This window comes from Neomonachus schauinslandi, chromosome 9 (assembly GCF_002201575.2).
Source record: "Neomonachus schauinslandi chromosome 9, ASM220157v2, whole genome shotgun sequence".
Taxonomy (NCBI): domain Eukaryota; kingdom Metazoa; phylum Chordata; class Mammalia; order Carnivora; family Phocidae; genus Neomonachus; species Neomonachus schauinslandi.
The window spans coordinates 96497080-96509766 of record NC_058411.1 but is presented as its reverse complement, the minus strand read 5'-3'; the positions used below and the strand labels follow the sequence as shown (position 1 = coordinate 96509766).

General features: G+C 36.2%; 1 protein-coding gene across 4 annotated transcripts in view; it reads right to left on the bottom strand.

The window, feature by feature from the left end:
- Positions 1 to 12687, bottom strand: part of TCF12 (transcription factor 12) — a 377690-nt gene that overhangs the window by 41445 nt on the left and 323558 nt on the right. For all 4 annotated transcript variants that reach the window (XM_021693892.1, XM_021693887.2, XM_021693891.2 and 1 more), the window contains 4 exons: positions 8428 to 8533; positions 7240 to 7379; positions 6808 to 6952; positions 6201 to 6265 (listed from right to left, as the gene is read on the bottom strand). In XM_021693892.1, coding sequence (XP_021549567.1) covers positions 6201 to 6265; positions 6808 to 6952; positions 7240 to 7379; positions 8428 to 8533 — 456 coding nt within the window. The remainder of the gene's footprint in view (positions 1 to 6200; positions 6266 to 6807; positions 6953 to 7239; positions 7380 to 8427; positions 8534 to 12687) is intronic.

The following is a 12687-nucleotide window of genomic DNA, read 5'->3' as shown; positions in this document are numbered from 1 at the left end:
TGTCGTGTTTCTTCATAGTGTTTACAGTGATCCTTAACCGTCTAAACTTGTTTACTTGTTTTATATCTGTCTCTTACCTTTTCTTGCAATAAAATGTATGCTCCAGGAGAGCTAGGACTTTGTCTTATTCAGACAAAATCTGAATTACACAGGCTTTGCAGTAGCTTCAGATTCTCCAACAGTGCTGGTAAATATATACTTGTTGAAAGAATGAATGATTATTATCCTTGCAAGAAGTTACTATTTGAGTATTTCTTTTACATCATTGGATGTAATACTTAGGCTCCGTTTCTCTTTCATGCTTCCAGTTTCTTAATGTAGGTTTCTCTCAGAGCTCTAGTCTCGGTTTTCTTTTCTATTGACCTGTGTTTTACCCCTTGGTAATATCATTTCTGAAAGTATCAACTATGACATCTCTGTGAATGACATTTCTATGCTCATACTGGTTGCTGGACTTCTCCATCTGGACATACTCTTTCACTTCAAGCTCAATATGCCAAGCCAAACTTTGCATCACTGCCCCAAGCTTCCCACACTTCCCGTCTCTACTCTTCTGTTTCCTCTACTTCGGCACCAGCATTCTCATGGTCACAAAATCCACTCTCTCCCCCCCGCCCCTTCTTCCCCCTCTCCACCCTTCCCACCACAGACTCCAATACCTGCAGTTCTCTATGTTTCTGGGATAGGAACACATCTTTCTCACCGCTGTGACACTACTTTAAACCTTTAGTAGAACTTATGGAGGCATTATTTAAGTCTTTCTATTTCTAGTTACTCCCTTGTTCCTTTTACCCCATATATAATTGCCTGAGCTATTGTCCCCAACCAGTTTTAAACAGTCAAATCCCTGTTGCCTACTAAATAGAACAGAATGACATCTGATGTCTTCCATAATCTGGTCACAAAAATAGCTTTCTACCTTATAACCTACGTATAAACATTATATACCCTATAGTCCAAACAAAAGATGTATTTTTTTCATTTTCTGAACTTGGCTTATCCTTTCAAAATGCCTATTTCTTAATTTCTCCATGGTGGAATTCTACAACACATGATAGCCCAGCACAAATGTCACCTCCCCATTTACACTCATCTTCGCCTCCTTTATACTTAATTACACTTTTCTTGAGTCTTTTACTTCACAGTATATTCTACATGATCATTTTTTGTATACCTGTCATATCTTCTCCTTGACTGTAAGCTCTTTGAAGGCAGAGACCTTATAATGTTCTATATTGAATCCATCATTGCCTATCACTGTCTTATAAAGTAGGTGCTGAGTATTTATTTAAAAAAAACCTGGAGTGGGGCGCCTGGGTGGCTCAGTTGGTTAAACGACTGGCTTCGGCTCAGGTCATGATCCTGGAGTCCCGGGATCGAGTCCCGCATCGGGCTCTCTGCTCAGCAAGGGGTGTGCTTCTCCCTCTGACCCTCTTCCCTCTCGTGCTCTCTGTCTCTCATTCTCTCTCTCTCTCAAATAAATAAATAAAATCTTTAAAAAAAAATAAATAAATAAATAAAAAAAACCCGGAGTAACTAAACTGCACTTGAAATCTGCTATAGCTACTTTTCAGTAAAAAGCAAGACTGAGTAGATGGTAGTATTTCTTAGTATTTATGTAATGGGGTTCAGTAACAGAAATACCAAAGGGGGTTAAAAGATCTTGTTATAAAGGTGAATTCATTTACAAATCAGTTTTAGGGTATAAGCTTTGAGAACAATGATATGGTAATGTTCTGCGAATATTTCTGAGAATTAGTGTTGATGTATTAAGCTGTCCATACCGCATTGTTAGGCAGGCGTGAGTTTTTGAGGGTATAAACAGACTATCAAGACAATCAAATGAGGGCTTTAAAAAAAAAAATCACTGTAAAAACACATATCAAATATAAAATGTATCAAGTGTAAAAATATATAATTTTGGTGTTTTTTTCAAAAACAGCTTCTCCATTTGTATAATAAAAGGCATTTTCTCCACTCACCCATCACATTGTCTAGTTCTCCTTTGCCCTAAATTAAAGTGATGACAGAATTGTTATTAATACCTTTCCTGAACTGACAGATAGCCTGGCAAATTATAGGACTTTTCTTGTCCCTTCTACTTTCATAAAAAAGAGTGGGTATGTGGGGGACACCTGGGTGGCTCAGTCAGTTAAGCGTCCGCCTTTGGCTCAGGTCATGATCCCAGGGTCCTGGGATCGAGTCCCACATCAGGCTCCTTGCTCAGTGGGGAGCCTGCTTCTCCTTCTGCCTGCCACTCCCCCCTGCTTGTGTGCTCTCTTTCTGACAAATAAAATCTTTAAAAAAAAGAATGGATACGTGGGGAGAGGAGGAGTAACACATTATAAAAACAGGGTAATACAGCCTTTCAGAACACAGATCATTTCATTAAACTTCACCTCTGTATGTTTCTTCTATCACCGAATCACATACAAGTTAAACTTATTCTATAGAAATTGTCGTTACTTTAAGAAATTCTAAAATTAGACTTTATTTGACAAAGGGCATTCTAAATCAGGATTTCATTACTTCTTGTACGTTCTGACCTTAAAGAACTCCTACACTGATGTTTGAAGGAAAAAAAAAAAAAGAAAAAGAAAAAAGTCACTTAAAAAATGGGGATGGGAGTGATTTAGAATGTAAAGCATAAACACAAAGTAAGAACTCATTCTGCATGCAGTCCATGGTCCTCATACTGTTAAATGACCAATGATGAATAACTCCCAATACCTTCTGCCAGGCTTAAACGGTAATACGCCTCATTTTACTGCAACAAATGAGGCTCCTCCTCCTATCAGTCATGGTCCATTCCAATCAGCAGGGTGCCAATAAGCCAGAAGCTAATGAAAAGGGCCTCAGACAAAAAAGAAACAATGAAGGGCTCCCAAGCCCAACCTTGGAACTGTGAGCCCAATTTTTTAAACACTACAGTGCACATTTCAGTTAATCTTTATTATGCTAATGTTATTGAGTCTAAGGAACAAAGAAACTTATTTCATGAATTACTTTTAAACGTCAACTTCCCTGAATTTTCTTTTCTTTTGTTAGAGACTACTGACCATTTAACTATCCAGATTAAAACACACACACACACACACACACACACACTCTCTCTCTCTCTCTCTCCCCCCCCCCCCCCCTTCTCTCCTTTGCTTGGAGGTAGAAATCAAAACATAAATTATCACAAAGAAGTCTGATATAATCAACAAAGTTAAACAGTCCTCTTGTTTGATCTCCTCTAAATTAAAGACCAAGTGTTTTGATATGGTATTAGGCACTGAAATAAACCAGATGTTTCTTCCTCTATGTAACTCTCCATGGGCACAATCTTAAAGGGTTATTGTCTGGCAAATGTTCAGGGAAACACATTAAAAATGGCACGAATACCCAGATTTTCCTTTCCTTCTATCTACCCTAGTTTATTATCTAAACTAATGCATAATCCACAGGGCTTTGGGAACTTTGTGTAAATACTTTCATGTACAATTCTCTTTCTAGCTATCCTGAGATTAAGACCACAATTATCCCGGCTTAAACCTAAAATAAAGGAACCTTTGCAAATGCATTATCTGGCCTTACATGTTTAATCACAGTATTCTGTGTGCTCTTTAATACCTAAACTAAAGAACAAAGGTTGTACCCTGTGATGTTTCACACATGAAAGACCTTCTAAGACATGTATCAGACGACTGGGGAGCTAGAAATAACTTCTAATGACAATAGCATAGTGTTTTCTCCATCTAAAACTAGATGCTATATTAAAAATGTCATATTATAAAGAACTTAAAATTTCAAAATACCCATGGTCACCATTTCCAAAGATCTGTAATACCTGACATAAAATTCTGATATGAATGTTAGACTCTCAAATGTAATCCTCAGAAAATTCCTTCTCCTCATCGCTTCTAATCCTTCCTACTCCCCATGTAATGTTTTTGTTTTTCAGTACATTCTGTGAGCACTAAAGTGAATGTGAGTCCGTAACGGAAGTTAGAGAAAGAATGTGTTTTGGGGAGGTGTCTGGTGGGGAGGGGGCAGCAGATGGGTTGAAGGAAGGGATTTCAACTGTGCAGACTATGGCATGCAGTGATGGAGCAGATGGAATGCATCACCGTCAGCTATGACAGAAGTGATTTATGGAATGACCTGGCTGCTCCTGCCTAGTAACAACACAGGATGACAGAGCTGAGTTTCCATGACAACCAAAGCCCACCCACTAACTAGATTAAACATTCTTCCCTGGCTTCCACTCATGGAGAATTTGGATTTTTTTTTCCCTAATGCCAACTGGTTTGGCTACTATGCTGGTCATAATATGGGAAACAGTCAACTATGAGAAGGGTAACTGAAAGGGAGCTTGAAGGACAACCACTGAGAATATCACAAATTCTTGCCTGCCTACCTGCCAAGGTTCCTTTACAGAAGTTTTCCTTGCATAAAATAAACAAAAGACTTTTGAGAAAAAAGCCCCCAAAATGCAGTTTGTATTTTTTAAAGTTGACTAGAATTGAAAGTTCAACGTTGTCCCCCTACATGTGAAATATCTGCTACTGGATTCTTTCAGAATCAACAGAAAATATGGTAAGCCAGTCAAATTCCTGGGAGGCACTCAGATTTAATATTATAGAATAATTTTATTTCTAAGCAGGTAGTTTTCATCAGGTGGGAATAAGTCCAGAAAATGTAGGACCACTTCCTTTAAGCCTCAACACCCTGTAAAACCGCAGTCACTGTAGCATTTCTCTTTCTGGAGAAACAGTAGCGAAGATAGTTGGATCCAGGTACTTACCTAATATATATGGGCTTTACCCTTCCTAGCTTGGTGATCCCTAGGACAAACTACTTAATCTTTCTGAGCTGAAGTTACTTAACCTTTTAAACTTTAGTTCCTCATCTGTAATGTGAGGATAATAATGCCAACCTCACAGGGTTTCTAGAGGATTAAACGAAACAAAGCACGTAAATGCTTAGTGTAATACCCGGTACCTAGTAAACATTCAAATTATAAGTGATATTCTTGTGGGCTTTGTTCTTATCTTCACTATTTTTGTCATATGATGTGAGACTGAATTCAACAAGCATTTACTGAGCTCTATTTTTTGTGGGGTGCTCCACTATGTGGTAGATGAGTTTGCCTTGGCTTTATTTCTCAAGGAACTTGTAGTGGGATGCAGAGAACGGTTTATTTACAGAAACTATATACAAAGAGGTTTATCTCCTTAAATGTTCAATGGCTGTTTCCTCTACTCACAGGTTAAGTGGTCTGCCTTCCCCAGGAACAGCAGTAAATGTGTCTGACAGAGTTAACTGCACTTCATAGAAAATGTAAGACAACTCTGTGGGAATTCTGAGAGGCATACCATTCAAGGAGAAAAAAAAGAAAAGAAAGAAAAAGCCTAAGGAGAAAATTCGGAAAGTACAAAGCAGAAGTGCCTCTTTTAAACAATGAGATTTGGAGTCTTTGTGAATTACTGGTAAATGCTCTCCCAAAAGAATTCTGAAAGAAGGGATTTCAGTTTTAATGTTTTAAGGATCAGCTACTAAAACAATCATTGCTTTGTCATTAATGTCCTGATATGATATAAATTAGCTGCTCAAGAAAATACTATGGGATTCCTTCAAATCAGTTCTACTCATGTTAGCATGAGTTCTTCAATGAATCTGGATTTTTTAGGGGAAGACTCTCCTATTTCTTGAATGAATCAGTTGCAGATGATTATTTTCCTTTTAAAAAATATGTAAAATGCTTTCTGTCTTAGAAAAATTTCTTACTGAAGGTACTTTCTTCTGTGCACCAGAAGAATAACGGAGTTTTCTTGGTTCCATTTGACTTACTTAAATGGGCAACTCATTAAGTATGTATTTAAAACTAATAAGTAGATTTAACAATTAATCTCAGTAATTTTTGCTTTAGACCTAAAAATACCCAAATTTCTCTTCTTTCTATCTATGTCTGTTCCATTAAGTCAAAGACATATTTAAATTGAAGTTAGAAGGACAGGTCTTGTGGGAATGGGGTGGCAAGGTGTTCTGAGTTATTTTAAGGGCAACAAGAATCAATACACGCTGAGAATAGTTCCAACGGAGATATGAAGTTGATTGCTTTGTAACTACACTCTTTAACTATGACATGTACTGTCCACAAAATAGAATCAGCAGTGTAAAATTCATTCAGCAGAATAGGTAAAATCAATACTCACAGATGCCAAAGCCTTTCCAAGTGCATCACCTGTCTGTGAGCTTCCAGCAGCAGTCCCTCTGGTTCCTTAGTATTTCAGGTAGAAAACAAATCAAGAATTTTAGCAGGCAGGATGCTTTTTTTTTTTTTTTTTTTAGCATTCTGCCATGATTTCAAGGGTGTTCTCTATCATTATCTCACCCACTGCAGCAAATATTGTGTGTGTGTTACACTTAATAAGCTAAGTTAAAGATGGGTTCGGTACCAGTTGCTACATTAATGAAAATTAAAAAGTTTTTCTTCCTTTCTTTCACTTTAAAACTCAATACTGGGGCGCCTGGGTGGCTCAGTCGTTAAGCGTCTGCCTTCGGCTCAGATCATGATCCCAGGGTCCTGGGATCGAGCCCCGCATCGGGCTCCCTGCTCCGCGGGAAGCCTGCTTCTCCCTCTCCCACTCCCCCTGCTTGTGTTCCCTCTCTCGCTGTGTCTCTCTCTGTCAAATAAATAAAATCTTTAAAAAAAATAAATAAATAAAACTCAATACTAAAAAATATATTGAAAGATGTGGGGTTCATTGAAAATCCCCAAAGTAGGTTTTAGGGAGTTTTGCCAACCCAAAAAAAGCTTACCTAGAATGCTATCTGATCCATTGATGGGAGGAGTGTGTGAGGCAGCAACATAAGGCGAACTGCTGGTACTGCCACGATGGAAGCTAGACATTGGTGGGAGACTCGTGTTTATGTCTGTTGGTGAAACTGAGTGTGGAGGATAGCTCTAGAGAAAGGGGGAAAGAGACATGATCTATTAAATACATTTTCTGAATAATATGCACATATAACTGGACAACTACTATAACAGGTCAGAAAGAATATTACAAGTTAGCAGCTGAAGAGCACTACTACTGTCATTTACTTTTTAAAAAGGCATGCTAAAGGCAGTGAGCCTAGAAGTATTTCAAATGTCACAAGTTTTGGCAGAATCAAATCTTACACTTGTAATCCAAAGAGAAACACAAGTGAGGACCAAGTGCTGCTGCACCCTAGCCACGTGTTAGAGCCTACCAAGCGGTCATGTGAATGAAGGCTGCCGTAACTACTGGATTGAGACATGTGGGAAGTGGAGGTCCCCAGAATTCCACCAAAACCAGGCTGGCTCATCCCATTTGATGAACTCCAAAGGTCAGAAGAATTGTGGGTCCCATCTAAGACAAAAAGAGAAATATAAAATTATCCTTAGCTAAAATTTTTTATTTTGATGATGCCGTAAGAATTCAAAAGGATACCCTCCAGATACTTTTTCCCCTCCCCTTTCCAAGCCAGTCTTCTATCTAGTTTCCTTCCCTCAATTACGGTTTAAAAAGAGGGAATAAAGCTCTAAAGTTAGAGGGGGAAAAAAAGTAATCCAAACTGCAGTAGGTAGGTTGTTATAAAAATCCTTCGAAGATTTAAATTCGTATCAAAGAGGATAATAAAAATCTCAAATTTGGGGATGGGTTGGATTTAATTTTGGTTAAATGGTATAACCATAAATATACCAAAAAATTCTTTATAACAAGCAATGTACATTATATCAAACTTTCTGAAACTGGAATAAAGAAGTTTCTCTAATAGTAAACGTAAGTAATTTATCAATTTATCAATGACTATATTATAGTCAGCCTTCAAATGAAATGTGTTAGCAATGACTTCACTTACCAGTGTAAAGTCAAGGAAGCGTTTATGTAGTGATTTATTGCTCCCATAGTATATGCTTCCCATAGTCCAAAACCATATGAGACCAAATAAAAATTATTTGCTAGACATGAATTAAAGGAAATGCAACACTTTTTCACTCTTAACAAGTCTTATTCTGTTCTTTGATTTTCACTCTTAATTTATATTGATCATTCTAGGGGTGATAAGAGTCTGTAATTTAAATAAGAAACTAGAGTTGTTAATATCTTTCATTTGTTTCAATTCTAAAATGAGAAAGAGCAGCTCTACTCATTTTTCTCAACTGAAGTCCTTTTTAAGTTTGATCAATACTAGATGGGACACTCCAATGGTTTGTTGGATAGTCCAACTATATTGCAGTCAGCAATAAATAGCATTAGAAATTTTAGACCTAAATTTTAATTTATTTTGGCCAAAAATATCTAGAAATAATAACTGAATTCCTGTGTAGGTTTTCTCTTTCCTCACAATCTTAAATATTAGCTAATATACAATAGATAACTGCTGTAGGATTGACAACTATTTAGCAGTACTTACCTTGCATAAAGAAAGTGCTAGCAAACATACTGGTTGGTGGCTTGGGAGATGGATAACTAGGAGATTCACGGTTGAAATCATCTGAATTTGGGGATGGTGCATATACCTTAAAATTAAACAGGAAATTTAATTAAAATGTAAATGACTATCATATATATCACTTATGTAAAATGAGTGTTACATTTCATAAAGGGCCTAAAAAGTCCTAGCTAGTATCTATAAAGGGCTGCCACAAATCCAAAGAAACTAAATCCACATATATAAATCTAACTTGGTTACTATCTACATATTTGTTTTTAGCTGATTACTTGAGAAAAATACTACTCCAAATATCCCCATAATGCATTTTTGTGTGACAATTATACCAGGTGGTTGAATAAAGTCATAAATGTTGACTTTGCTTACAATCCATATAAGCTCATGATTCAAAATGTGGTGGTGGAAACTGTCTTTTGAATACAGCATGAAATAAATTTTGGGTTCATAAGATTCATTCTTTTCACTGTTACGAGATGTATTAAAATCAAAACGAGTTAGATTAAAGGTTACTATACTTTGTTATTATTAAAGGATAACCATAAAAGGCACACTGCAAGTTTTCAGAAACTTGCTTAACTTAGTAGGGTTAGCAAAATTAAAACCAAATTCTGCTGAGGGGTCCTAATTTCAAGTACACTTTTAAGTCTGGCACAGCTTTAAGAAAAATCTTATTTAGGGGTGCATAGGTGGCTCAGTCAGTTGAGAGTCTGACTCCCGGTTTCACTTAGGTCATGATCTCAGGATCATGGGATCAAGCCCAGTGCGGGGCTCTGCACTAAGTGCAGAGTTTGCTTGAGATTCTCTCTCTCCCCTCTCTGTCCCTCCCCCTACTCCTGCGAGCAGGTGTGTTCTCTCTCTCTAAAATAAAATAAAATCTTAAAAAAAAAGAAAAATCTCAATTTGTCAGAGCAGTATTAATTTCCTTTGGTAAACCCTTGCTTCAGATAAGCAAACTATGAACATTTTGAATTGGCAAATGGCCAACATTGCCATTTCTCTGTAAAACTAAATGGGCAGCTAAATAACCTTAATAATCAAAACCATTCGCATGATGATTACTAAAGTCAAGAAGGAAAACAAATAAACAATTAAGGTAATGCACACTCTGTAAAAGCAAAAGTAAACCATGGGTCAGGAAGAATGGAAAGGTGTCCTATTGTGAACAGTGTAGGACACATATTTCTTTTGTTTAGTTAGATAAGGGTACATCCATTAAATGTCATTCCAAATAAAAATCCTAAGTATTCACTTAAGTGGAAGAAAACAGCTACCTTTTTGAAATTATGGGAGCATGTATAAAAAATCATACACATATTTTTGGCATAAGCATAGAAAATTTCTGGGATTACACATAAACTTGGTGGTTACACCTCTGGACTTAGAATTGGGAGGGAAGACATTTACTTTATGTCCTTCCACATAGTCTGGTATTTTATCCTGAGCATATCTATGCACTAATAAAAGAGTTGAGGAAGCACACAATGAGATTAAAATGTGCGCCAAAATTTTATTTACATAAACTATCATTTATATTCATTTATTCTTCCTCTGAGGCATTAACTAACTATAAAGACTCTTGACAAATTACCTAAGCTTCCAAGACTCAATTTCCTCATTGGTAAGATGGTGCTAACAGTACTTGCATCAGGGGGTTGATGGGAAAATCAGATGAGATAATACACATACAATGCTTAGCACAGTAAGCACTAAGTATTCGCTAATAGTATCTCAATCATCTTTCTGTCGTTCTTGTAGAAGCTGTTATTCTACAAAATATTGCCCTTGTTCAGTTCCTGAATGCAGTTCTTACAGTTTTTGTCTGCATACTCCTACTTATAAATATAACTCATGCCAAATAAAAGATTGAAAAGTTTATTTTTACTTTTCTTGCTAGTCGGTTTCATACCAGCACAGGTGTTTCTTTTCAATGGATGGACATTTAGGTTAGTTTCCTCTCCCATCCCAGAGGTAAAGACTACACACCTGTGGTGCCTGAGAAGTTTGAGACAAGATGGATTCCTAAGAACTACCCAGAAAGACCGCAGATAAAGGAATATGGCAGATAAAATGTGTTTTCTTCCCCATTACAGATATTAAATGTTATTTTTCTAGTTTAGCGCTATTACATAAGATAGTGTCACAGTGAAATAATTGTGTATACACAAATGTGTTTTGAATGCTGATGGGCAGGAAAAGTTTTCAGGAAAGGAATTTTGCACTTTTTTCTTTTAATCAAGTGTCAGTATCTAAACTTAGCCACAGCTAGATGTCCTCTGTCCCCTTTATACAAAGATTTTTCCAAACTAGGCTGAAACTACAATGAAGAATAAAGTAAATCAAGACCCAGCAAGAAAATACATGAGAATAAAATTTAGAAGACAGCATTAGAACATATGCTTCTTGTCACAAATGCTTATTTACTATATACACCATCACTTGATCTCAAAGTATGAAACACAAAATTCTCTAATTCTATCCAGGTTATAGATTGAAATAGTATGTAAGCCTCCAATTTATGAAAAAAACTCCAGTTTTGATGTGTCATCTCACACACACAGAAATCTACATAATTTGTCAATTAAATGTATAATTTGTCAATTTATATTTATTTATCCTTATTTCCATTCAATTCACTGTATTCCATACATAATATACTTACACTTTAAAAAATTCTAAATGTTTGCAATTATAAAAGCGATTAAAGGATAAACCTGACTGTACTGACTTACAAATCACAGTTAAATAAAGGAGAATATGCTGATCATATAATGGTTAATGATTGCTGTCATGGAAAACAAGAAAACCAAGATAAACCACACAAAGCAGAAGAGACTAGCCTATTCGTATGTAAAAATTTTAAGCTGTATGCAAAAAACAGGGCTCATTTTAGAGGTAAAGTTGTTTTTAATGTTAGTCTTTATAAACAGAGTTTGAAAAAGAATAAATGGACTTTTAAAAGATAGATCTTATAAATGAAAATGGTGAAAACTCTAAGCTATTAAAAGTTTATCATTTATTTACTAACCTAAGTTCAAAGTTTTTAATCATAATAAAAATGTTTTGAAAAACATGGTTCTCAAAGAGGCCCATCTAACAGCATTTCTAACACCAGCCAAATAACTTTACTTTTGGTATCTTAACCATAGCTTGCAAAAACATAGATGCAATGTTATGAAGCAGCAGTTGCGCCAGTCTCAATTTCTCAGATCAAAGAGTTCTTGCGGCAAAGCGCAACTGATGTGGTCTCAAAGACTTTATTAACTCCAGATGTAGGGAAATAGTCAGCCAATTCCACAAAAAGAGCAAGTCTCTTTTAGTTACAATCAGTACTGGCCACAAATTAAAACCAGACTGCTTATGTCATCTGATCACCTGCACATAGATGCCAGTTTTTTTTTCTCCTAGTTAATGATCTAATCAGACGTTTACATCTTAAGTACGATTTTGTATCACAACAAATAATCTTAAAATTAAGAGAAAGGAATATATATGCTTTAAGATGATTAAAATCTACCAGGAATCAAACTATTTAAAAGAGAAATAGAGGGGTGCTTCGCTGGCTCAGTTGGTAGAGCTTGAGACTCTTGATATCCGGGTTCTGAGTTCGAGCCCCACGTTGGGTCTAGAGATTACTTAAAAAAAAAAAATCTTAGAAAAAGGTACAGTTAAGTAATTTAAGATATTCCAGTAAAATGTGGTCAATATTTAGAACTTTTCTTTAGAATTCTAACTTCCATTTCAGAATGGCAGGCTCACAATTCTTTCTTCTTTCCCAAGCACATTTTATCCTCTAGGCATGGTGATGAGAGAAATTTTGAGTGTCTGGTGAACAGAACTATACCATTTATTCCAACCTGAATGAATATTACTGAAAATCTAAGATACGTCCTGTTAAGTCTGGCTGAACAGAACGAATCCACATCAGTATCTCTAACGTCCTCATCTCATCCTACCCAAACGTACTTTTTAAGAGTGACAGAGCACTTCAGGGATGAATATTTATAATTACTCTTTACAGTGATTACACAATTATCCTTGGGATGTTTTAGCTCATTCAACCAATTGAAGTCAAGTTAACAAAAACATTCCTTTTTACTTGCTTGGATGATTCAGTTTAGTCATATGGATAACTCCATATTCAGAGCAGATCATTCTCTGTTTAGCTCTAAAGGCTGGAGCTGTGCACTGTGTTCTTGATTTCAATGCGTACCTCCTGTGATT